General features: G+C 39.8%; 1 protein-coding gene across 12 annotated transcripts in view; it reads left to right on the forward strand.

Annotated features, from left to right (window-relative positions):
- Positions 1–27,732, forward strand: part of TNS3 (tensin 3) — a 218,104-nt gene that overhangs the window by 168,473 nt on the left and 21,899 nt on the right. For all 12 annotated transcript variants that reach the window (XM_017743610.1, XM_017743612.1, XM_017743617.1 and 9 more), the window contains 5 exons: positions 1–17; positions 359–476; positions 591–674; positions 24,141–24,312; positions 26,658–27,298. The exon at positions 1–17 is cut by the window's left edge and continues 1 nt beyond it. In XM_017743610.1, the coding sequence (XP_017599099.1) occupies positions 1–17; positions 359–476; positions 591–674; positions 24,141–24,312; positions 26,658–27,298 (1,032 nt within the window). The remainder of the gene's footprint in view (positions 18–358; positions 477–590; positions 675–24,140; positions 24,313–26,657; positions 27,299–27,732) is intronic.

Below are 27,732 nucleotides of genomic sequence, written 5' to 3' on the forward strand. Positions count from 1 at the left end.
TAGGGAAAACGAAGGAGGTAAACAATCAAGAATTTTTCACTAAATACTGAAGCAAGTGGCCAGTAGGAAGTCTTATGTTGTGTGTCCAAAATTAATGTGAAGCAATTGGGCAGTTGCATCATGGCAATAAGAACAAATAACTGCAGTTATCTCAAAAATGCAATTCAATGTTTAAATGCTCTTGTCTATTCTGTGTTTGCATGTTTTCAGTGTTCCAAGATCTCTCTGCCAGAACAGTAGATCACATTATATCTGATTACAGAAACCTTATGTAATTTGATGAAGAATGCCCCACTGTGTCGTAGGCTTAAGTGAGAATTATCACACCGTAATTTTGCTTCTTTGTGCCTTTTCTTAGATGGTTGTCGTACATTACCAAGATGAAATAGATGGGGGAATCTTCTCCGCAATAAAAAATGGAAATGAAGCTGTCACATTCACATCAGCTTTTTCCCTGTCACCAGAGATGACATATGGTAAGAAGATGTCTGTCTCTACCTACCTATCTATTTATTTATTTATTTAAATAGCACTTTTGACATTTTAGCTGTTACTGAAGAGCTGTTATTGCACTTTTCCCTCTTTCCTAGGTACAGCACCTCCACTATGTCATCAGCAGATTCCCTCCAGCCAAAAGATCAGCAGCCCATCTGAGCTGTACAGAACCATTCCTGGTAAGGTACCCCTATTTCCTAAATAATGTGAAAATGAACTGTGGATGAAGGCAATTAAGACAACAGTGGTTTATAAATAGGACATATACACAATGAATTTAGATGTGTAAGTCAGAGAAATGGATTTTAGCAGTCCTATTTTAATCACACCAAAAAGAAGTGAATAATGAAGAATTGTCCAAGAAATATTTAATGCCTTCCAGATTTTAACTGCCAACAGGGAGTCCCATGTTCACATTCATTGTGCAAATTCACTGTGGAGCAATTAGGCAGCTGCATCACAGAAATAAGATGAAATACAGCTCAGTGTTTGAGGCTATCCTTCTCTCGTTCTATCAGTTTGCATGGTTTCAACGTTCCACAGTGTCTCTGCTAACATTTGAGGATGTCAGAATAGTACTATCAGGAGACTTGAGTTCTTTGTGATTTTAAGCAGGTTTTGTCTCCATCTGAGGAAAGAGGGGTGATATCCATGTTGCCATCTTTCCAGGCAAGTGAAGCTGACAATACAGCTTGACAGTAGCTATGCTCAAGTCAAGGAGATCCTTAACCAGAGGAATGGATATTCTGGAGGGCTTTTTTGCCATGATACAGTTTGTAAATGCACACAGAAAAGCAGTTGGTAGTAGATGATTACATATTTAAAGATTTAATACGATCTAGCTATGATTTTTTATAATAAACGATTATTTTTGAGGCCTTAACTTTTTTGCTACTAAAAATAGCAGCTAAGCTACTGTTACCTGTCACCTTTTTTGTGCAAAATTATTTGAAAACACTAAGATTTAAAAGAAAAAAGTATTTCTGCACTGTATCAGAAAGTGCTGGACATAGCAGGAAGCCAGCTAACGTATTTAAAACCTGAATAAAAATCACAGGCATTCATTTTATGCATTCCATGATGTTCAAATGAAAATTCATGTATATTATATATAGTTTTACTACTTAGGCTATGACTGTCTTCTCCAGGAGGATCTTGATAGTAGAGATTTCAATAAATGTGATAATGGGTTTTGATGCAATAATAGTTATTGTTACGGTTTTAACTTAAAAAAACCCTTTATGTTTAATTTGCCTCACTTAATAGTGAAAAGCAAATAACATCAACACAGAATAAAGTTATCTTTAGCTATAGAAGAATCTTCTACCCGGTTCAAGACATCTTTTTATGGTTCTCCCTACTTCTAAATAATTAGTGGCAGATAGCCTCCTGAGGACAACTTCAGCAAATCAGTTATAGGTTGATCTACTGTAGAGGGATTCCTTGTGGAACAGGGGCATATGATACCCCTGGAAAAATTGGACAACCCAGGGTTGCTGAGGAAAAACCCCTGAACAGGCCCCTGGCTGCAGGCAGGCCTGGAAAGCACCTGGCTGCAGGCAGCCCTGAAAGTCCTTGGCAAAGCAATACACTGGTCGGCTCCCCTGCGGATTAGAGGCTGTCTAGAGGGACTGGGCGTGAATCTTTGCAAAAGTAGATATAAGTTGGCATAGTTGAACAATAAAGCGGAGAACGATGCTTAATCGTATTGGTGTATGTGTCGTTACTCTGGCTAGCTCTTCAGCACTCGAACCCCCCAAAAATCTTCTGAACACTTTGTTGTTAAATGGTTTCCATTAATGTTGTTAAGAGTTAGGACTTGCCCTGGAAAAATATTTGGCTTTCAATGTATTTCTCTATTTTGATTCTCTGCTTAATTCTAAATGCTGTCATCTCTCAAATGCTGGTTTTAGATACTCAGTTAATGGAACACTGAAAATAATTATTCTAATTATTAGAAAAGGAGGCAATTCTTCCTTTGAGTGCTTGTTTCAAAATGAGGCTCAGGTGTACTGAATGCTGCAAGTTAAGTGCTCATCTCCATGCAGCTTTGGTTTTAGCTGTAAACGTAAGGTACTTGGACATTAAAGGTGTTAGTTGTTACTTAAACATTAAAGGTGTATGAAATGGGTCAGCTAGAAAACATGCAGTTAAAAAAGACCTGTTAGCAAGCATTTCTCAGAAATGTTAATTGGGTGACTTTCCCATCAGAGTACAGAAATGTCTATTGTCAGAGGCAAGTTAGAATCATACTTTAAATTTTAAAAAATTTTCTCTTTTCCCTTTGCTTCTCCTATAGTTATTGCCTCTATCTACAGTAAGTACCTACTTGCTTCTGTGTCTTCTGATTTCTTCTGCAAGAAGTGCTCTTATTTCTGCTACCAATCCCTAATTCATGCCCAGAGCAAGAGCGTTATGTTTTGTGTGTTGAAGAGGCCAAGAATCTGAAGGGAACAGAAACAGCTGTTCCTGTGGTTGAAACTGCTTTAATGCACATACCACAAAGGTGACTCTAACAGTGTGTACTTTACAAGAGTTCTTAATAGCCTTGATTTTAGTACTTTCCCTTGCAGCCTAGCTCTTCTTTTAAATGCTTACATGGTCTTTGTTTTGGTAAAAGTTGGGAAATATACTGACTTCTTCAGAAATTTTCAACAGGTAGAGGCCTTTTGAGTCATGGACTCCAGCGTCTTGATTTTTGCCATTAAGATATTGCCACTTTTGTCTCAGTTCAGATCACCCTTGAATTCAAAATTGCTTTGTTATGCATCTCAACTTTGCTGTTTATCTGCTTTTTAAATTACCAGTGAGGATGCTGTAACCTGGTTGCCAATTATCTAGACATATTACTGTTTTGTTTCCTCCCTGTTTCCTTGTGGAGAATAGCGTTCCGTGTAATTAGCACTTACCATATCAAGGGATTCTGTTGTGCTTTTAGAAAAGCATGGAAGTATATATTTTAAAAGAAAAATACATGGTTTTGTGTATCCTGTAGTCAAGAATTGCAATGGCATCCAGTCCGTAAGTTTAAAAAGTGATAAAATTCTCTCTTCTTTAAGTTATTCTTGTAAACTGTGTATCTAGTATCTTGAATGCATCTGATTTTTAACCTGTTTACTGAAGGACATTGTCTTTAATAAAGCCTTATAAAATGGAGCTCTGTTATCCCTAGAAATCTTAATTTTCTTTCCAGGCAAAACCACTTTGCTAGGGAAAGTCAGTGAAGTAGTGTTATGTATCTGTCTCCCTTACATTAGCTATGCCCTAACTCTTCATTCTCCCTGTACATTTATTGGAGATGTCCTGCCTGTAGGATTTCTTTTCAGAGCCTTGTTCTTTATCAAACAGGTGTAAATTTAACCTCCCTCAGTCTGTGTGCATGCAGTCAATTTTGTGTCAGCACTGCTGCTCCAGTGATCACTTGCTGCCATAGTTTCATTGCCCTTTTCTTCACTTTACATAGCTTGAAAGTAATACAGCACCCACGGAGTTAATTCTGAATTTTCTTTGAAAGACACCTTGTTTCTTGAGATGAACCTAAGTAGTCTATAAATTGGCTAGTGGTCTATAAATTGGCTAGTTTTATAAATACCCCTCAAAAAATAGGGCTGCTCCAGATAGAACCCAGATACAGCTCTCTGGAATATCACAATAGCTGATGTATATCCCATGGGAGGGAGAGTCCCACATATCAGTGAAGGAACAGAAGCACTATTTGTAGGCTATTTTGAGGCTTATAAAGGCTCTTTTGTCTCAGACAGCAGATAGCTAATTGAAGTCCCTTTGTATATAGAAGTAACAAATAAAAGCGTAGCAAGCTCTTTGCCAGGGGACTGAAGCTGGCTAGCTGTCCTGCCACTCCACGCCTGAGGCTAGATGTGATTAGCTGCCCCTTCTTCAGCCCTGGTCAAAGCATAGAAAGAACTTTGCAGAAGTCTGCATTAACAAACAGGCACTGTCTTGCAACAGAAGGCAGGGATCTGTGGAACAAGGGAAGATTGTCTATAATCCTTTATCAATGTACTGACAAAGAGAAGACATGATGCCTTTTTTTTCCATCTTTTCTGAACAGCCTAACTAGACTTGTGTAGTTCAAGCAGTGCAAATGATGGAATGAAAGCATTGCTGCCAGTGTAAGGAATCTCTGAGCCTTCAACCATGTGTAAGGCCTTGCCTTTTCATCTCTTCCATGGAGCTTAGCCTAGATATTGTACTCAAAGCTTGTGTATGAGCTGCATCTGTTCTAAAAATTTTAAAAAGGGCAACTTTTCTCCTCATGCCATCGTGGAACTCTTCAAGACCACACAGTGGAATATTTCCACAATTCTTCTCATACAGACTCTGTTTTTATTTGACATTGTAGGCCTAAATTCCCCTCATTGACTAACACAGACTTACTCTATTACATCATCCAGTAGAGTGATGAGTGTTTAATAAATCTTTTGGGAGGCAAACCCACAACCTAACAGCCTCATTATTGCATAATTCTATTACTGATTAGAATTTTATACTGTTGTGATTTTATACTATTATTCCGGGATTGTAATTTCTTCCAGTTACTGAGTTGCAAGGGAAATGATACATACCGCTTAATTTTTTGATTAAAAAAATGTCAGGGTTCTAAACTGAAAACATTTTCCTTGTGTCAGGACGGTCAGTAGCATTGGGAATAAAAGTGAAACAATTTGTGAAAGGGAAAAGTTTCCTGTTTATGATGGGCAAAAACTTTCTCTCTGTGAAAAGCTTTCATATAATATTCATTTATGCCTGTCTTTCTCTACTCCATTTACCTGTTTATGTAGGATATACATGTCCAAAGCAAGTAATAGGTACAGAACTCTTCCAGACATCTGGGTTCATTTGCTTAGAACATACGTGATGGTTATGATAAGCTCTGTTCTCCTGGAAACATAGGTGCATTTTCGTTTTTGCTATTGCAGTTTTGTGTTTAAGTTTTTTTGGATGTTTTGTTTATTTTAGTGGATTTTCATTTGTTTGTTTGTTGAGCCTATCAATGAGATAAAAAATACAACTAGAGAAAGGAAATTTATGATGTTTAATGCAAAGCAGATACACCAGATTTCTGTTACGTTTTTCATCGTCCTGCAATTGCCCTTGACATGTTTATCTTGTGGACGAATACAGTGCTCATCTACACCATATTTTTATAATTGAACACCTAATGTTTCTTAATTATTATAAGATACACCATTTACTAGTGCATAAGAAGCCTCCATAGGCTTCAGGAGCAAGCAGGAAACTATTTGGATCTCCTGTTGGGATTCTAACACCATGAACTTCATGAGGGCTTCCAGAAAGAGCATGTGGAATGCTGTAAAGCATAATCATAAATGTTCAGAGACCACTTATTGGCTGTTGTAAACACTGAAGTCAATATAATGTACTATGATCTATCACACTTTTTCATCGCTGGGTTACTTTCATTGAGACATTCAGCTCAGTAAAACTAATCTTTATACAAATTTTTTATTGCATGAAGGTTGGATATGATATATTTTCAAGTCTTCATTGTCACAGATCTCCTTCCCTTTGTGTCACTGATTATAATAGAGTTCTTAACATATCTTTCAAATACAGTAATGGAAATGATGTATTTGTTTGGCCTGCAGAGAAATAAGCAACGCTTATTATCAGTGATTTCACTCGGGTAGTCTAAATTCACAGCAAAGTGAATTTATATTAATATTCCATCTCATGTGCTGAAAAGCTTAACCATTTAATTTAGTTTATATCAATCTGAATGGTGGAAAATATCTTGTGACAGTAAAATGAAACTGAAACTGAAAATAACTTAAAATACTTGTAGTCTATGTCTGCCTTTACTGAGGGGTATTAACCGAAATACTTACAGTATAAATGTCTACAACTGAGCTGTTCGGTAATCAGCTTTAATTGAGCATTTTTTTCCCCCCACTCAGTTCGGCTAAGATTTTCATGGGAGGTACTCTCCCCCTCTACACTACTTAACTTCCCAAAGCTTTAGAGATTAAATGATTTAGAGCTTAATCCATTTAGCTAGCTAGATATGGACAGGTTTTGTTTACAGCTATGTTATGTGTTTCTACATAAAACTTAAAAAAATCTGTACATACTTTAGCCACTCAGTAAACATTCTAATATGCCATTGATTCAGAGGAGAAAGGAATATAATTACAATAACTGAATATAAAAAGCTAGGGCATGCCAAGTCCATGCCAGATATTATGTGATGGTAAACCAGTGGGATAATATAAATATGTGGGTTTTTTGGCTGATATGTTAAAGCTGACAAAATAAACCACTTTCGTTACTGGATTTTCATAAGAAAACTCATTCTCTAAGATATACTCTCTCTTCCATTGGTTTTGGATACTCTAGGTTGATCAAATATTCTGGAACATGAATACATTTTGTTTTGTAGCCAATGTTGTATCTGATCACAGACTCAAAAATTCTTCACATCTGATGCTTATGTCAAGACAAAGATATTTCATGATGAATTGTTCTTACAGCTGCACGAGCTAAACTTCTGGAAAGGGACACGGTCTGCTGTGACCTATATGTTGAACATCATGTTGAACATGAGAAAAATTCAAGTGCTGCAGATGGTCATGGAAAAGGCTCTGCTCGCAGAATGCATCATCTAGTGCACACGTATATAATTCCATGTGCAGCTTCTCTATAATAATGAAGAATTTGAAGGAAAAAAAAAAAAGAGAAGATGGATTCTTCAGACATTACATTGAAGAGATGTTGTGAAAGTATTCACTGTCTCCTCTTCTTACCCCCCTTGCTTTTGTAGCAGGATTTTCATCTGGACAGAAACACTGTGGTCATAGATCAGAATAGGCCTTAAACCATATCCTGCCCTGTTGAAACTGCTTTGGAGAAAGTATCAGATACTGATTTGGAAAGACTTTGTTTTATACTGCCTGTTTAATTTTCTGTGCAAGTATTTATTGCTTGTTTTGTTTTGTTTTGTTTTAATTATGACTTTTCATTCCATGTGGGCAAAGTGCTGATAGATATGTAAATCAGAGAACTGAGACTGTTCCCCTAAAAATGGCCCTCTCAGAGGGGACCTGGCACTGCCTGCATTATCAATTTGAACCAAGACACTTCTGAAAAGTTATATGGAGTCTTCTGCCTAAAGCAGCAAACGTGAATTAAGTTTTCTCACAGGGAAATGAGTATCTAAGTGGTGGGGACCCTAACTACAGAAACAGGCTTTCTTACTTTCTTATCCATTCATTTTGTCCTGAATTCAAATGTTGAACTGTACTAAAGAAATGGCAGATCTTCTGACAAAAGAGTTTTCCTACAGGAATTCATATGAAATAAGGTTTCTAGCTTGGGATATCTTTGAAGTCTCTTGCCTGTTATTTGTCTTTCATCAGTGGTACCTCAACAAGTCTGACTGCTCCTTGATCCCTCACTAGTAGCATTAAATCAAGCACCTGCTGATAGGTTCTTCTTCAAGAACCCACCTGGTAAGTGCTTCCCTTACTTGGGGCACCACACTTTTATCCAGTGTGTCTGTTGTCTTGACTAACTTTTCATACCACTGTGAACTGAAAACGAAACAACTGCCTTATTTCTAAAGGATTTAGTAACTGAGAAAAAAATTGAAGAAGTTTTGCATAAGATGCATGTTACTGCCTGTTTCAGTTTCATTCAGGAACCAATACATCTGAAAGTTTAATTGTGCAGCCTGCAGCTTACATCCTTCCTGTAGCTCTAGTCCAAAGGCATTTTCTCTTGAGAGAAAGCAGTAGCATTATCTGTTTTAATCTGTGTTTATTTATTTTTGTGGGATTTTTTTTTTAATACTTTCCATCCAAGATAACTGACTGTACTTGGAATACGCATTATTAGCTGAAAAGATGATGGCACTTCCAAGGGTGCTGTTATGTTCACTACTATCTGCGAGAGCTCAAAAATTCTAAAATTAAGGCAATAAAATAAGCTGTATAATTCTGAAGTTATATATAAATGCCCAAAAAAGTTGTTTAAATAATCAAATATTACATGGGGAAAATGTGTTTATACAATACTTCAATGTTGTTACTTGATCATGGTCTCAAAGCATATGTGCCTCTTCTGTTAAATTTGAAATACACCCTGATAATACATTGGTGGGTGGTGGTGATTTGGTTTTGGTTTTTTCCCCCTTTCTTTTTTTTGCTAAGAACCACTGAAAAATTGATTACTTGAGAGGTTTTTAAACCACTGCTTTAGAGCATTTGGTTTTTCCCTTTCTGTGGGAAAAAGTCATCCATTTCCCCACATAAATTAGTCATTTGATAAATAACTACCTTTGTATGTATTCATTGAGTATAGATGAATAATATCTTACACATATATAAAAAACCAAAAGAATCTGAAGCTGAGAAGTCTGTCACTAATTTTTACTTCTTTTGAAGATGCAAACAATAAGCCATTGACAGAAACTTAAAAACAATTTAATAGTAATACAGGATTGGATGAGCAGGCAGCCTGGCAGATGTGTTTGTTTTTACACATACCTGATGTTGCTTGTTTGCAGTGCATGTGCATAGCATGCATTTTTGAGATGTCACTAGTCACTTTGTCTGGAAAAGGTTAAATTAACAAAAAACCATGAGAACAACTACTTCTCTTGCTATGATTCTATGAAATTTTTTCAACTTTTCCAGGGTGAGGCCTCCTACTATGTGATGTGGCACTTTCACGACTGTGATGTGCCAGAGTAATCCATGTAGTTTGAGGGAAGGCTGAAGAAAGCTTCAAAAATCGAAGTACAGCTGTGAGCACACTTTTTAAAAAAATTGCAGTTTTAAAATGATTCTCTGTTTGAGTATTTGGGAAGGTCTGTCTACTGCATTCACAAGTAAAAGATATTGTGCAGTTTCAGAATGACAGACCTTCCAGTGTTGAGTGGGAACAGAGAGGAAATACACCTTCAGTTCCACTTAAATTGTTTATAGTCTAAAGGTCCTATTGCTCTATGTTTTTTAAGATGCTGTTCTACCCTACATTAATTCTCTTCATGTTTATTCCATGTTTATTGAGAAAACCAAATTAATCTGTGTATTCCTATGCCTGAGTTAGGCATGTTATTTCACAAATATTTATTATATTCAGGCACCTTGTAGACAAAATCCGAAATGAGCAATCTACTTGACATTGACTCCCACACTTCTGTCAATCATCAGAGTAGCAGGGAAACACATGACATTCCTTCACGAATTGTGGAGTTTGCTGAATTTGTATGAAGGACACAGCATAGCCACTCTGCTGCAGGGGTTCTTGTTGAAGAAAGGTGCATGTTATAATTTGAGCCCTGCATTTTAAACTATTTTAGATAGATTTTGCACTGCAATGGTTCTGATCAAACCAGGAACCTTGTGTACTATATCTAGGAGAACTGTATACTGGTAACACCTGGCGGAGATTGAAAGACCTGATTCTTATCACTGTGCTGTCCCTGAAACAGCCATGAAACCAATTCTTTTTGCCAAATAACAGACCTTCTCCTTTTGAGATGGCAGTATCTTACACACTGTGCTGATCAGTTCCTCACCTGAGACGTCTAACACTGCCCTTCCTTCCCTTCCTAACTCTTCCTTTGTGTATAATCAGCCTTGCCCTTTATATCTTCTGGCTTTAGAGTTTCAGATTTTTTTCTTCCTTGGAGCTCATCTCATCTGGTTGAAACTTTGAATTTGTGACAGAAAGACAAGCAAAAGGTGAGATTTTTGTTATGCACCCTTTTGTTTGTCATTAACTGTCTAGGTCAGAGGGATTTTTTTGATGAGTAGCCCCCTAACTATAACTGAGTCTGTTAGAAGGATCCATGCAAAAAAATCTTAAGAAAGGGTGAATTTGATAAATGCTGACAAAACTCAAGTACATTAATACTTTTAATTACACGATTTCTGCTTACATTACATCCTTATATTACTTTGGAAAGTAAGTTTCTTACTTAACCAACCTTCTTCATATGGTGTCTCATACTGCTGTAATCTTCTTTGTTAAAGGTTACTATTCTTGTTCCCTTCTAATTCAGCATGTGTAAATAGCCAAACAAGCAAAGCTTTCAAGACTTGAAAATCAGGAAAGAAATGAGATATGCGAAGGTCCTGTGATTAGTGCTTTTTATGCAGAGACAGGGATGCTTTCTATGGAGAGCAATTTTCTCTAACCATTAATGTTTATAGGAGTATGAAGACTGTGTTTGACTGCATCTGACTCTGCCAGGAAGCATCCAAGACAAAGTAAAATTGTATAATAAATTAATCGAAGTAACTGATGTCAGTTCTGAACTGCTGCATAATAACCTCTTCTGACCCTGTGGCAAGGATTTTCCCTTCTTTTTACCTGATAATATGGTGTATATCACAACTAACCTTTGCTATTGCATTCTTCTGAGTGCAATCTTTATGAAACATGTTTAATGGGAGCAGCTGATATAAAGACAAACAGTGGTATGAATGAATATTCTTAAAAGGAATAGTTTGATTTACATTATGGTCTGTGGAAGAAAGCAAAATGTTAATTAGTTTACCAGTACTCATCTCTATAACCAAGCCAGCTTGTGTATTTTACTATTATCAAAACGGTTTAGTATACACATTCAAAAGATGGTGCCGGTAGAAATTTGAAAGCAATTCATTATGGGAAAGCTTTAAATGGTTGTATTTGTTTCTGTCTATATCTAGTAATTTCCTGCAGTCATCCTTTCAGAAAATACGGTGTGCTGGGCACTGAAGAACAATCTGAAGAGGAAATGTGCTGCTCATTGTGGAGCTGCAGTGTTTCCACTCGTCTTCCTGACCTGTAAATAAAACCTGCTCAGAACAATGCTAGGGGGATGTTGAATGCAACACAGTAAGGCTACACGTGTTTTATGATCTTGGGATTCGAGTAAAACTTTATTCAGAGCTCTGGATACTAAGTTTATCCAAGAGTGTTGAGCTAGTTTGGTGTAATAGAGTAGCTGGGCTTTGCTCTACATTAAAAAGCACTAATCTGACAGTTCTCGGTTCCGTGTCGTTCATCTCTCTGAAAGAAACACATAGCTAAGGTCAAATGAAGTGGTGAGACCCCGCGGCGCTGCGCGGAGCACAGGACCCGCTGGGAGCGGCGCTGCGCGTGGAAGAGGCGGTGTGAGCCGGGCGGGGGAAGGGGGGAACAAGTCAAACGCAAGTGAGGTGGAGTCAGCACAGCAGGCATACACGGAATGGGCAGTCGAGCTGAAGAGCGAGCGGGAAGCCTAATCTAACAACAATCGGGGAATTACTTTCTGCCTGGATGAAGTGAACTCTGGCTGTTCTTCATCTGGGTGGCTGTATTGAGACAGGGAGCCTGTGCTTCTCTCGCTGCAGACACTGGAACCCACTTTGCGGTGAAGTTCTAACACGCGAGGGAGAGCGGAGGGTGCTGGCAAATGCGGGAAATAGCTTTTCCCAAGTCTCTGCGTGGCGGGGCGGTGCGCCCGGCTGCCTCGATTCGGTGAGCCACGGGCAGCATGCGGCACGGAGGGAGGGAAGGAGGATTTCGCACAGCCCGGTGGGAGAGTTGCTGTCACGATGGCTTCCATAGGTAGGTTTGTGGCCCCCTGCGCCCGTGTTTTGTGCATTTTCCTAAATCTGAAAACTCGTTTTGTGGGTTGGTCTTGTGTTTGGCTGGTCGCGCTCGCCTCAGCGGCAGCGAAACATGACCCTGGGAAAAGGGGGGGGCGGTGGGAGTTCACTAAAGCGAACCAGCCTCAGACAGGCCGCCGGGGCCGCTCCGCTGGCGGGGCGGGGAGCTGGGAGAAGGCACGGAGCCTGCGGCCTGTTGCTGCTGCGAGCTCTGTAGAACTGAAGTGGGAGGAAGGGTTACGCCTTTTGTAGTCACGTAAGAACGTTGGGAGTCTACACAGAAACTGAGGTTTGCAGACAAGGAGTTCTGTCAGTATGAGAGTTTTCTGCAATCGCTTGGGAATGGTTGAGGGCGTGAGGCAGGGCTTGAGAGATTTGTTTAGTCACTTTCCTGCCGAGGAAGGCTTCTAATTTTTTGTGGGTCGTGTTGGGTCTTTTTCAAAGTTGAAGAAATGAGGACTGCCTGGAACATACATAATTTCTGTCTACGTAGAAGAAATTTGTCCAGACTGAGTCTTTTTCCTCCCCTGAGGAGCTCTTACTAATATTATGGCAGCACTGAATTTCTTTTCAAAAGCATGAAAGATGTACAGATTTTGTAAACACGAGTCTTTTCTAAATGAGGAATATGGCATAGTTGTTGTGCTTTCTCGTTTAATGAGAAAAACACTTTATTGTGCCTTAGCACTGGAAGGGTAATGCCTCTAATTCTTGCATCCAAGACAAAAGTGTATTTGTGTAAAATATATGTAAAACACTCTCACTTTCTTTCTTCAGATCTGATTTTTCCATGAAATTATAATAGAGTCTTAGAGCAGCCAACTATTACATGGTGCAATATACAGGATGCACCAGAATAAAGACCCTGGTTCTTACCGCCTTAAAGCAAACAATTTTTCTATTCAGGCAGTAGCAGTATATGCTTGGGTAAAGACTGCAACCCTAAGAGTTACTGATTCACAGTTCTCGAGAGACAGACCAAGAAAAAAATTGCAAGAGCTTCAATTCTCAGTTGTGTTTTGTGATACTGAACAACACTGAAGGTAAACTGAACTGAGTTTGTTTTTACCAGTTTCAATCCCAGGTTATTAAAAGCAGCCTCTGAAAACCCAGTTCATTTTCTGGTTTTAAAATAAAATGGTTTAGGTATACTACTTGAAAATCAAAAATCAGCCCTTGCTTTTATTTTTCAGTCTGCAGTGAGCTGGGTTCAGCATTTTCTTGCAGGCAAGTGACTAGAAAAGTGAACTTTTTCACTTTTCTAGTGAAAAAGGGTTGAAGAGGGTCACATTTAGGCAGAATTTTTCTCACAGCAGAACAGGACCAAAGTGAGAGTTTTGATAGAGGGTCCGAACATCAGTTTGATTGCTTCCATTCCTTCTATGAGATAAGTATGCCTCAGACATCAAAAGCTGCATACTGGGACCTCTCTGGTGCCTGGTGACACCAGGGAACTGGACTGAGATTGGAAAAGGGGAGTTTAAACTTCTTCTTTTCCTCTCTTTCACCTTAGGAAAAGTATATAGGGTCATAACACAAAATAGAAAATTTCATTGAGTCTTCGTGCTTGCTTCTCAGAAGTGTCAAAATCAGACCCAAGCTCTCTCCCTTCTTCTTTCACTCAGTATTTCCTCCAGTTTGCCCCCTGTACCTTCCCCCTTGCCTCCTTTCCTTTGGCTTTGCAGTGTATCTGTCAGTATGCATGAGTGGCACTTTTCAATTGAGCAGAGATATCTTAGACCTGCATCTCCAACATTTCAAGCAATTTTAATGGATAATGAACTTTGGTGCACAAGGCTGATATTTTATGCTTTTCTTGAAAGGTGCTTGGTCTTTCAGTGCATTCTGCCTGAAAAAGTATTACTGTTCATTTTGAAGGTACCATTTGCGTGTTTCATAGGTTCTTTTTTTCTTCTCTGAAACTATTGCAATTTAATTTTACAATTTGATGAAAATTGTCATATTCAGCAATGTGAATGTCTGAAATTCCATTATGAGAGAAACCATGATAAGAATGGAATTGTCTGTCTCCAAATCCATTTTACTAATTTGCTGTGCAAACTTAGTGTGGGCATGTTAATAGTTGTGTTCTAATTGTTTTATTGGATTTATTTTTTTTCACCACTGAATGATCTGCTGTATGTGGAGACAGAATAGGGGTTCTCTTGTTTATGTGTTGTGTAATGATAGTGATTCTCTCCTAAAGAGTGTTATCATAAATGTCACATTTTATGTTTGTATGTGATCCAGATGTCTTGAGGACATGCCTCTGCAGCTGATTTGCATTCCTAAGACAGCAAAGCTATGCTTAAAGTCAGTAGCAGAGCATCTGCAAGAACTTTTAAAATACATTAAAAGACATATGCAACTGATTGCTTTAGTCCTTGGGGAAGTTTCTTTTTTTCCCCTCGTACTACTTGGGAGAATGAAATGAATTAGTATAAGAAAGCCTTTCAGAAAGTCATGATAAGGATTTTTCTGCTTTGAAGATGCTGTATTGTTAATTCTGTTCAGCATATAGGAGTTATTTGTATTTTGGTGTTTATATGAATGTATGATACCAAGTTACCTGTAAAATGGTCTAGCTATTTTCTCAGTCAAAAAGAAGCCAGATAGTAGAGGCTTTAGGGCAGGGAGTGTGAGTCGGGTAAAGTGGGGTCTGGTAAATCATCCTTTTGATTCTTACCGATGTGCAGAGTGGGCAGAAGGTAAGTGTAGTTAATTGTGTCAGCCTGTGGTTGCCTGGAGATAAGCTGAACACCTGTCATAGCTTCAGAGTCTGCATTTGGTTGTTACTGGCAGGCCATTATGGGAGGTAGAAGTTGCAGAACACAGGAGTGTCCCAATACACTCCCACTTTTGTCATGCATCTTGCCAGCAGGCCAGAATCTCCCATGGTGAAGGTGGTGAAGTGCCAGCCTTCCTCACCCAGTGCTTGCTGGGGAGACTGCTGTGCCAAGGATATTTCCTCAAGGGGTGACACGGATGATTTAAAGCTCTCTTTAGGACATAAGGCAAGAATGATTTTTTTTTTTTAAATTCTAAATACATTTCAAAGGCTCCCACAACACAGTGATCAGTGATCGCTTTCTAAATGCACACAATAAATAATTGCATGAAGTTAAAAACCTTCAGTACTGTAGTGTACATTACATTTAATTACTAGCAGTTTGGGTTCTAACTGTTGAATGTGTTTTTTCTTCCACCAAATAAACATCTCTGAGAAATACTTTACTGCCTCTCCAGATGTGCTGTTTTATTTCCCAGGTTGTCAGCCACTCCATTGTTGTATTTTCTGTAATATCCAAGCATGTAATACATATTCCACTGAGATTCTTCTCAGATGAAGCAACTGAAGCTGACCTTTTTTTGTGCAGAGAGGTTAATACCTGGATGCTAGAGCCGCTGTTTTAATGACTTTCCCTGGTTCAGCCTGACTGATTGATTACTTGCAAAGAGAGTTGGTCCACTCAAACAGGCATTAGCAGAATCTCCAAGCAATAGTAATTCTGTCTTTTCGTTCACAAACATGAAAAAATCCTGTTACATTCTCTCTGCTTGGTATTGGTGGGTTTTCAGAAAGTGGGAACTGCAGGTGTCTCCATGTTGGTACATGATTTTGACTCATGACATGTACTTCTTCTAAATGAAGTACCTGTGTTGAATAGGAAAGGACGTACTGTGCAAAAGACACAATAAAGTTATTCCATTCCCTGGCGTCTGAAGTTATAAAAGACCAAACTTTAAGCATCCTGTATTGATTCCCACCTATTCTGTGAAACGGAAGTGATGCTTTGAAGTGGCTACCTGAAAACAGGCTAGACAAGATTGAGAGAATGAAAGTAGGTATTCGTTCAAAGGGCCTTTAAGGCCACACCCTGGGCAGTCAAGAGGCTACGCCCAGGATGGACCCTGGGTCATGGGTTCTTCACACTTTTATAAGTTTGGTTCATTTGCATATCAGGGTTAATTCTCCAATTTTAACTTCAATTAATGATGTAATTACCCCAAGTTTGCTCCTCCTCTCAAAGGCTTTAGTTTACACATTTTGAGGCCTGGGAGAGCAAGGTGTCCTTGAAGTGCAAACCTAGAGAGGATTTGTTACTTCTGACCAGCATGAAAGAACAGTAGCTAACAGGCCATATGACGTTTCAGAGTTGCATGCTAGGCAGTACAGGATTGAAAAATAGAAAAGTTGAAACCTAGGTATCAGAAGGAGCAGTGTGACCAAAGTTGATGGGTTTCATATGAGGGAATAATTTGGTTCACTGTATTTTTGTGACATTGAAAGCAGAACGTAACAAGTTTAAAAGGTCAGAATTTCAGTAAAGTTGATACTTCGCAGACTGCTAATTTTGGAACCTTTGTATTTGGAAAAGCAGGGGAGTTAAAGGGAAGCTAGATAATAGTCTTACAGTGCACATAGACTTGGAAAAGTGTTGGTTTGTAAACTGGCTCAAGTGGGCCATCAAGTGGCTTTGTTACTTTGTCATACTTCAGAGCAGTATTATTTTCTCTGTCCATTCAGCTTTTAGGCTAGGCTCAAGTAGTGGTGAGGTAGTGAGCTGAGTGTTTTGGAAGCAGAACACTGACTTAAAGCTCCCTTTCCCCAAAAGTTGTAACTGAGGATCTTGACTCGAGTTTTCAAGCTGATGTGATTCACATTAACTATCACCTTCTCATGGAAAGGACTACAAAGTTTGAAATGTATGGGAACTTACTAAAATACAAGGTATGGTAGTGAAATGACTGCTTTTACTTGCCCACTGTTGTTGGATGATTGTCTCTGAGGTAAACAGAATTGCCCAATCAAAATTTATAAAGAAATAACATTTATTATGCCACCGAAATATCGGTCTCAAAGGCCACAATCGAGAAAAGCAGCTCCAAAAGCAGCTCCGAGCCCGTGGTCGGAGCTGGGTGAACAGGCATAGATCTGATCTCTATCGCACCAGACCTCCCAAGTTCGCGAGTGCTGCTTCGGCTGGTCTCTTCTTATACAGTTTTTGGGCAGAGTCCAAATTAATTCTAGTCTTCTCGTAATTTTAGCATATTCATGAAGTTTTCTTGTCCCGGAGTTGGGCTGCACAAAGCCTTTCCTGGGTCTGGTGAATTGTCCATCCTGGGTGATGAGTGGGCCATTTCTGGTGATTGAAGGGCCATCTCTGATGATGAATGGGCCATCTCTGGTTCGTGGAACAGTTATTTTTAGTTCCTGGAATGTCCTATTCCTTATCAGATGAGATGTAGATATCAGAAGGTGGTAATCAAGTCGTCATGGTGCAAATGTCCCGGTGATAAGATCCAACCCCACCTAGGTGGAATCCTCACTTACTGTGTGAGAACTTCTTTTAGTGTTGTGAAATTTTTCTCTCAGCCAGGTTGGTGGAGGGATTTTGAAACTCTGTCTCTGCATGGTCTGATTACATTCCAGTTTTATACATAATAGCACAAATTACATACTTTCTTTATAACATCCCCAAAGGTGTGAGATGATTTTGCCCTTCAGCTGTTGCAAGAAAAGAAAAGGAGTGTTGTTACCTATTTTTTATCTGGACCATGGTGTGGGTTAAGCTACTCTGGTTTTTTTCAGTAGGGTTTTTTTTTGGGGGGGGGGGGGAAAAAAAAGCAGGGTGGTGGGTTCCTTTTTCTTCTTTGTTTCAACAGGTTTAGTGGATTAAAATATGGGTTAATTTGTAAGATCATACTTTATGTAGCTGTGTGCTAGGCACATCCTGGAGTTTCTGCTTACAGCTGAAAAAAGCATGCAACTTTTAGAGGTTTTACCTGTTGATGCCAAGTAGAAGAGTGAGCTGGATATTTTTGTGCCTTGCACGTTGGCACAAATAGTTGTCACAATTAATATCATTTTTCAGTAGTGTATGGTCCAAACAGTCCAGCTCCTTTCTAAGGTCCTGCCTTTAAAGTTGATCATCAGTGACAGTAAATGTAGGTCTGATCTGGGTGCATGAAAAGATACAAACATGAATGGTCCTGGCTTTGTCATGTCTCTTAGTGAAACAGGGAGCTGCACTTTTACATTGTCAGTGTTTTCACGGCTATAAATGGCATGGTAGGGGCCTGAACCAAGAAGCACTGATGCTTTGCTTTCTGTCAAATGTGTCAGGCCAGTTAATTCTGTAGAAGCTGTGAAATTGCAGAGTTATTGATTCCATGAGATAAAGGGTTAACAGCTGACCAGTGAACTCTGCATCAGACAATGAGAGGACATAGCTGAAATATCCAGCAGTCTTGTTTTTAATTGAAGTAAAAACAAGACTGCTTTCATGGGAGGTGCCTTTCAGATATATTTGTTTCTAGGCTGGGAAGAGTTGTACTGAGTGTGTGTTTTTTCTGCAGGTTACATGCCTGGCTGCCAGTGGCTTTTCACTCTTTTTACACCTGTGAAAATGGGGTGTGAAATGCATCTGTGAGTGTGACAGTGATCCTTCTGTCATGCAGTGTATGGTGCTCTAAAGGTGATAGCAACAATCCAAGGCCTGAAACAGGGAAGAATCAAGCCTTGGTCCCTTTATTCAAGCAAGTGCTGTGGAAGGAGGAGTGGAATTTGCTGTGGAAATCCGTTAGATTAACTCATTTGCACAGTTGAGAACATATTAGAGTGGGAGAAGATTTTAAGCTATTTCAGGAGTGCCACTCCCCTCCCTGCCCCCAGACTCTTGGTAACTGGATTCCAGTGACTCCTCTGTATAGTCTGGTATCAGGAGAACAGACACACAGGCATGAAAACAAGCAAGCAGATAGAGATGAGCTTGTGATTGTAATTCCTATTCCTCTGGGGAACGCATTAACCTCTCACATTCAGAAGCAGAATCATCTCAACCTGCAGTGTAATTGGGAACCATCTGGGGAAGTTCATGTGTAGAGATGAGATGCCTGTTGCACTTGAGATACTTTGTCAAATGCTAGTTTCTGGAAATTTGTCTGCTTTTAGCCTAGTCAAAGTTGAGTTGCTGGGGAGGTTCTAGTAGTCTTCATACGTACGACATCAATTTGACCAACATACCTTGACCAACATGGGTTTGTGCAGCCAGCTTTTCTGACTGTGTTTGCACCAGTATGAAGATGACTGTAATGTAGCTGATCTAGTAGATAAATACATATTGAGATTTCTGTAGTTCTTCCACACTAAACGTTTCTGCAGTACTTCCTTAAAGTTCACTTTTATGGCTGTTATGAATATAGTTGAAGTAATGGTATAGTTAAAAGACAGTTTCTGTGTACTAGTTTGAAAACAAACCAGTGGGAGGCACCAAGTCAGAATAACAATTTAATGGGGAAGTTAAAGAAAAGGAAAGAAAAAAAGTAAAAGAAAACACTGGTTCAAACTGACAGAGTCAAGATACAACCTGAGTCCCTGTTAGGCAGGGTGGTGGTAGCAGTCTGGTAGAATGGTGGCTGCAGTCCTCTGAAGCAGTGATCCTGTAGAAAAAGGGTCTGCTCTTCCTCAGAAGATCTAGTGGTGGCTGTGTAGCTCCTGTCCTCTGGAAATCCAGTGGAAAAGAGGTTGTCTCTGGTGTTCAGCCTCAGATTATATCCAGGATGGTATGCTTGGTTCCTCCCTCTGGGTGGAGCATCTCACAATGGGATGAGTCATGAGGCCAAGTGTTGATTAGGCTCATTAACAGAAGATGGTCCGGAGGGAGTTATCTCTGAGTCATGCAGCAGGACAATGATGGGCCATTAACAGCAAGATAGTCTGGGGAGAGGAGGCAAGGAAACACTGCCCCACCTGATTTTAACAGCTCATGAGGATGGTGATAGAATACACTGCAACCCAGGACATTCTGTTAAAAGGCAGTTTTCTGTTTCCCTCATCCAGTTAAATGTTTGTTCTGTACCATGTGTGCTATGTGATAAATTCAGATGGTTTATAGTCAGGGCACTAATTTGCAGATTTTCTAAGACATATCTTTTAAGTACCTTGCACACTCCTCATTTCAAGTAATAGGAGAACCAAGCTCTGCCATGAATTGAAGGGAAAACAATATTCATTTAGACTTGTTTCAGTGGCTTTTTACATTAGAAAGGTTTCCTTATGGAAAAGATGCATTAGTGTGATCTTAAGTCTTTGTAGGAATGGAATTGTTCCATAACTTACTTGGTTTTGGTTTTTTTTTTTTTTCCCCTCCCTTATTCTTTGGAAGTGTATCAAGTCAAGCGAGAGTAATTAGAGATTGTTTCATCTTTGACTGTTGTATTGGGTTTCAGTCCTGCCAGTTTTGAGGTCAGTAGGACTATTCAGGTGAATGAAGCTATTCAGATGCATGGGCATTTGTTGTATTACAGTCTTCTGTCATGGAAAACAGTGTGGTTGAGCCTGGACCTGTCAATAGGTGTTGACTTTTTTATACGAAACCAGAAAAATTAAAAGTAATCCCCATTAGAGCTTGACTGGTTATTTAAGTATACCTCTAAAAAACGAGGTGAAACTGTTCCTGTATAAAGCTCTGCAGTAATAGCATCCACATTATTCCTCATCTAAACGCATCTGTTTATCTATATCCTGTAGTATTTATGTCCACTATAATTAACTTGAACATATTTCAGATTTCAGTCAGTTTAGAAACCAGTTATGCTAGTGCTGTTTGCAGGCTATTACAAAATAAAGATTACAGTTGTTTTGCTTCTTTGTCTGTGTGGTGTGCAAAAAGTCACACCTGAAAACTGTAGCTGTACAGGTGTCATGGTTTAAGCCCAGCCAGCAACCAAGCCCAGTGCAGTTGCTCACTCACTCTCCAGCTCCTAGGATTGTGGAAAGAATTGGAAGGGTAAAAGAAAACTTGTGGGCTGAGATGAAGACAGCTTAAGAGGGAAAGCAAAAGCCCCATGCACAAAAGCAACACAAATCAAGGAACTAATTCGATTCTTCCCATGGGCAGCCAGATGTTCGGCCATCCCCAGGAGAGCAGAGCCCATCACGTGTAATGGTTACTTAGGAAGACAAATGCCATAACTCCAAATGTCCTCCCCTTCCTCCTTCCTCTCCTTGAAGTCATGTGGTCTGGAATATCCCTCTGGTCAATTTGGGTAACCTGTCCCAGGTGTGTCTCCTCCCAACCTCCCATACACCCCCAACTGCCTTGCCAGTGTGGCAGTATGGAAAACAGAAAAGGCCTTGTTTGTCTCTGTGTGAGCCAGGAATTGTTGCTGCCTGTTCTGAGCTTCCCTTCCCCCTCCCCAAGACAAGCCAGGACTTGCCTCTGCCATGTGTTCTGAACTCCTTTGTTCCAAGCATGGGCAAAACCAAATGTAACTCAAACTCTTTAGCAGTGTCTGATTGGCCAGTCACCCCAGGTCTGCCCCCAGTCCTCCCCTTTCCCCTTCTCTGAATAAAAGAAGGGCACGAGAGGGGGCCCACGCTCTTTGGCTTTGCAATCCTTCTGCGAACATCTGTGTGTTTCTGTCTCTGTTTGAAAGCTTCTAATTGCGGGAATTAGGCAAGCTGAAGACTATATTTCTCCCTCTTCGCTTCTACTGGTGGTATCAGCTTTGCAGCTACTATTTGCCGCTTTTTGAGCTACTGAACTGCTGGATTGCCCGTGCTACCTCTCTAGGCTGCTCGTGGCTTTCTAAAGCATTGAACTACGAGCCTAGCCGGTAAAAAGCTGTAAGTATTTCCACAAGGAATAACAAAAATATCTCTGTATTATCATTACTGTGTTAAGCACAAATCCAAAACAGCCACATACCAAACACTGAGAAGAAAGTTAACTCTACCCTGGCCAAAACCAGCACAACAGGTAAACCATGTGCTGCACTGTGTTGCTAAACTGCCTTTTAGTCCCAGTTGTGTTCTTTTCTCCTACTGTGAGCAGAAGAGTGTGGAGACTGGCTCATTCACCTTCATGCCTTCCCATCAGGTTTATATACACAGTGATAATATACCCCTGAGCTTTCTTTTCTCCAGGCCATACAGTCCTAGCTTTCTGGGACTCAGCTCCTATAAAAGATGTTCCAGTCCCAGTGATGGCCTCTCTGTGACCTTGTGCTGGACTTGTTCAAGCAAGTCCCTGTCTCTCTTGTACTGAGGAGCACGTAAATAGGCACACAGCTTCATATGTAGCCTCTAATGCTAAGCAGGGAGGAAGGATCACCTCCCTTGACCTGCTGGCAACACTTTGTGATGCAGGCTGGGATACTATTGGTCACCTTTGCCATGGGGTTGTATTGCTGGGTCATGGTCAGCTGTTGTCCATGAGAACCACCAAGTCCCTCTCTGCAGAGCTGTCTCCAGCCAGTCAGCCCCCAACATGTGCTGGTGCCATGGATTATTCTGTCTCAGTTGCAGGAGTTTATATTTCCCCTTGTTGAACTTAAGATTCCTTTTGTCCCACTTCTAAATAGCATTTCTCCCATTTCTCCCACTTCTAAATAGCAGCACAACCATCTGGTTTGTTGATGACTCCTCACAGTTTTCTGTTGTCTGCAAAACTTGCTGATGAAACTTCATTCCATTATCCACGTTATTAATGAAGGGTGTTGAAGAGTATTGGTCCTATTATCAGCCCCGAGGTATAATGCTATGACTTGCCTTCTAGTGGATTTGCTGCAGGTGATCACAAGCCTCTGGGCCCAGATATTCAGCCAGTTTTTAGTAGATCTCACTTCCACTTACCTAACCCTTGTTTTGTCAGCATGTTTATGAGGATATAATGGAAGACCAAGATAAAAGCCTTACTAAAGTCAACATAAGGAACATCCACTGCTCTTCTCTTAGCCACTAAGCTAGTCAGTTTATTGAAGAAAGTTATCTCAGTGGATATGCATGATTTCCCCTTTGTAAATTCATGCTGACAACTCTCAATCCTTTTCTGCCATGTGTTTGGAAGTGGTTTCCAGGGTTAGTTGCTCCATCAGCTTTCCAGAGACTGAGGTTAGATTAACCAAGCCTGCAGTTCCCTGGATCATCCTTCATACCTTTCTTAGAGGTATGAGTGATGCTTGCTCCCTTCCAGTTTTTAAGAATCTCTCCCAGTCATTGAGACCTTTTAATTATTGAGGGTGGTCTTGCAGGGTATCAGCCAGCTCCCTCAGCTCTTGTGTGTGTTCAACTTCTCAGGCCCCAGTGGACTTAAATATGTCTGGTTTGTTTTAGTTCTCCTTTGCTTAGTCCTCCTCCACTGAGGGTATGTTTTGATCCAGATTTTTTCTGTGGTCTCAGGGGCTTGAGGTTCCTAAAGGCCTGTCTTACTGATAAAGACTGATATGAAGAAGGTTGTGGGTAGCTCAGTGTCATCTGTCATTATGAAGATCATGGGTTGAGATATGAACAATTTACTGAAAAAAGCAATGAGATGAGAAAAAAACCAGTAAGAGTAACAATACTAAGAAAAGAGAGAGTGATTCAAATGCAGAAATGCTCACTGCAGAGCTTGACCTGAGCTCCTCCCTCCAGCTTGCTACCACCACCACCTCACTGCTCCCTCCACCATGCTTTCTTAATCAGAAAGGACCCTTTTTCCCTGGAAGAGACTCCCTTGCCCTGCCCCCAGCAATGACATGAGGTGGTATACAGTAACTCCAGGTCCTGGCCATGCCCTCTACTGCCTACTGAAGAAACTAATTCTATTGTAGCCTGGACCAGGACACCCAGTTTTCTATTCGTGACACCCCATTTTCTACTGGTATTTTAAGTGCAAATGGTGCACTTGACTAGATGTACTGATTAACACTGTGGACTGTGGAATGCAAAATATCTTGGAACAGACAGTCCATTCTCATCTTTAGGGCTAGAGAATGTATTCTGGAGAATAATCAAACAGTTTGAGTGTTGCAATTCTGTAATCTCTATTCCCTCTGCCATTTGACCTGCTGGATGTTTTCAGCAATAAACATAATTTTGTGAAATAACATCTGCTGCTCAAACAAACAAAAACTCTTCTTTATAATCTTATTAAGAGAAAACCAAAATATTTTATGAACACTTTTTTCAGTACAAGGTTAATAAAAATGCATGTTGTTTTTAAATTTGCATTTACTTTGTTTTCTTTGCTGCAGAATCTCAAAGTTACATGGAAGCCATTAACCTCTCTATGGTGATGTCTGACAGCACTGTGGGCACTAACTCTTCTTTGCTGAGGGCCAACATGCAGTCTGATCCCTCCTTTCAGCACTGTTTTGCATCTTCATGTACTGTTTCAAGTAGCAGTCCTATCGCAGGGGCAGAAAGGTAGGAAAAAGTTCTCCTACTTTATTGTTTAGCTCTCATAATGATCGTTCCCAGCCAACACATTATGCTTTCATCTTCATTGCAGACTATTTTTCCAAGAACTTTGAGATTGGTTGTGACATTTAATGTTGATGTTGTCCATCGTCTGGATTTTAACATGTACACAGATATTACTTTTATGTCAGGGACACAATTAGCTTTGAAGATAAGTGGGAAGACAAAAGTAAATAGAATTTTATAGCTCAGTTATGTTATTGTGTGCTAGCACAAGCTCACATATATTTTTCTGTGTGCTTAACTGAGTTCTCTGATGTTTTACTTAAAGCCGTGTCATGAAATTGCACATTGGAATAAGCTGTATATGAGAGAAAGGGAGCACTCTTCTCACTGCAGACGTGTTTCTAGTCAGTAAAATTTCAGTAGATTTGCTTTGGTAGTATATAGCCAATTTCCTTTCAGCAGGCTCAGCAGGCTTAGAAACTTTATTGTTTTATAATTATATTGTGGTAAACATGTAGAGCTCTGGACAAGAGCTTGAATAGTATAAATTTACAAAGTAGTCCTTGTCTAAAGGAGCTTACAGCATAAGCTAAGAAATAGCAAGAAACAGCGAACAAACAAGGAGTCCCTAGTTATTGTTAGAAGGTTCAGAAGAACATAACAATGCATGAGCAGTCATTAGCTGTGCACTATATTAACTCAATAGACAAGGTGGTACATAACACCTAATGAAGTTACCTTCTCTATCACTCTGCAAAAACATTCCTTTCTGGCTAATTATCCTATTCTCATCCTTAGCTATTTGGCTCCTTTTTCACAGTAAATATTTGAGAATAGTTCTGGGTGGAGTGTCAGAGTCTCAATGAGTACTTCAAGTATGTTGTTACCTATTTATCTTTTATTTATCTTCCAATCTAATTGGTTTCATTTTCAGTCAGTACTGAGACTGTGAAAGAATGTTTTGGTTTTGCGATTATGAATGTGAACCATGAGACTGAACAAAATATGTTGGTATTTGCTGCAGAGGAGACAATGTAACAATTACAAGTGGATATGTATTAAGAGCTTATCAGGCAATTCAGTCATTATCAAGTTTACATTCCTACTTCAGACTTTATCTAGAAAATTCTGTTCCCTTCTTTCTAAATATTTTTTCTATAATTTTTTATTTCACCTAGCAGATAGCTACAGCTCTAGAGGTTTTTTTCTTGCAGTGATGTCTTGTTCAATTTGCTTACCTTCCATTTCTTTATGGCCCTTCTAATTTCAGCTGTTTAAATCTACTGGCATCCATTTCCACAGCTCCCTTTTAATTAAAAATCCTTTATTTTTTGATGTATGTCTTATGTCAGCTCTTTTCCCTGTGCATTTCCCAATGAGTTTGTTCTCTCTAGATTTGATAATATTAGTAATACTTTCCAGCTACAGCCTAAGGGCATTTCACTTTTAGAAGCAAGGAGACAACTTAGACTTCTATCAGATGATTTTATCAGAAGCTTAGTTGCTCTTGCTTAGAAGGACTTTTTTTTTATTTTTCACTTGAACAGGTAGAATTGCTACCCAGTAGAAAAACAGAATGTTTGCTGTTGAAATATTTAATTCTGTAAATCAGAATTTTTCCACTGTCAAATAAATTAACCACTGGACCTTACATTATAAACTGTATTAAAAGAGACCTGGTCTGCAAGTTATTCCTTGTGAACTGTGTTCTTATCATTATCATAGTTACTGATTTATTTTGTGATGGTGCACAACTACCTCCTCAGCCCATTTCTTTTTGTTTTTATTCTGGTGAGCATAAGACACTCTGCATGTAAGAACTGGTGTGGCCATGTCAGGTTTCTTCCATAAACCTCTACCTCTATGCAGCTTTGGCATAAGAAATTGTTGCCTCCTACTGCTATTTTTGAGGCAGCACTTTAGCTCATCAGGACCACTGTATGTGAAGCAATGCTGCAAACAGCCTCACTAAACTGATTCATATTAAAAGTAACACCCTCAGACAGAGAGAAGTATTTTTAGCTGTCGTTAATTTAATGGACTGGTTTACAGTGCAAACTCAGAAACTATCCCATCAACATGGCTAGGTGGAGGTGAGATAAGGCAGAACATAATGACCTACATTGAAGAAATTACTGGTCAGGGTAAGGCTGGAATCCCTTGGTCCAGCTGCATTACTTGGTCCAGCATGTTTTCAAAGAGCACCCTGAGATTTTGTCCTGGGTGTGATGTTTCATTGTTTCCAATGATCACTGAAGTATGGGTTGTACAGTAACATTTAAGGGAATGATTTTGGCTGTTGTTTCATTTATGTATTCAATATTTGGCTTTTTTTTTTTTGACAGCTCTTCTGCAGCAGAATGTCCTTGGCTTGAAAGCAGCTCTAAAGCTTCCCTGTCAACCCAATTTTCATTGGGAAATACCAGGCAGCCGGGCGGTTACCTTGTGCCCTCTGAATTTTCAAGTGCTGTGCAGGATGTCTCTCTCCTGTCTCATTTCCAAACTCCAGGACTTCAAGTTGTCACCCTGAGCAACCTGGAGAGTTCACCATCAGAGCCACACCAAGAACATGCTATCAGCAGCAGTGCCCGTGCCTACCTAAGCTACAGTGCGGGTACCAGGGACAGTAGCTCCCCCCGAGAGGCGACACAAGCTACTTGCATAGCCAATACTAACACACCTAAAACCCTGAGCTCATCAGTGGCAAGTGCTGATGGCAATGACTTTTTGACACAAAACTTTCTTCCAGTGGCCTGTGGACACAACAGCCAGAACAGTGCAGTTCAGCATCACCAGGGAGGGAACCAACATGCTCAACCACCTCTTCCAGAGAAGAAGAGGTCCTCTGAAGGAGAACGTTCCTTTGCCTCTGTGTCACCTTCTTCAAGTGGCTTCTCTAGCCCGCACAGTGGAAGCACAATCAGCATTCCCTTCCCAAATGTCCTCCCAGATTTCTCAAAAATGTTAAGCCCTTCCCCAGTGCCAGGTAGGTTCTGCATCAGAGAAATACTTTAGATTTTATATGAGTTTATAAAAAGAACTTTGGGGATTTTAAAAGTAGAGAGGGGAAAAAAAAGTAGTGGAATGAAAATGGCACAGAGGACTTCAACGTTTGCAGTAAATGGTGCCAGTTCACTGTCTTTGGATGCATTATTCAGAAAACAAGGCTGCAGATTTCTTCCTGTGCCTCCTAGAAGTCAGCTATTGGACAGCCTACCTTTTCAGCTGTCAAACTAAAATGGACAGGGGTGGAGTCCAATTTCTTTTAAAAAGGGCTGGCTTCTCTCTGCACCTTCTTGTGCCAAGAAAATTTAAAAATGTACATGTGTGTTCACTGGGCCCTGTTGAGAAGTTTGTATTTAATACAGCTTTATAACTAAAAGTTTTTAACATTTTATGGATTTCGCAAAATGAAACTTT

The sequence above is a fragment of the Corvus brachyrhynchos genome, unplaced genomic scaffold, assembly GCF_000691975.1.
Source record: "Corvus brachyrhynchos isolate BGI_N302 unplaced genomic scaffold, ASM69197v1 scaffold49, whole genome shotgun sequence".
Lineage (NCBI taxonomy): Eukaryota > Metazoa > Chordata > Aves > Passeriformes > Corvidae > Corvus > Corvus brachyrhynchos.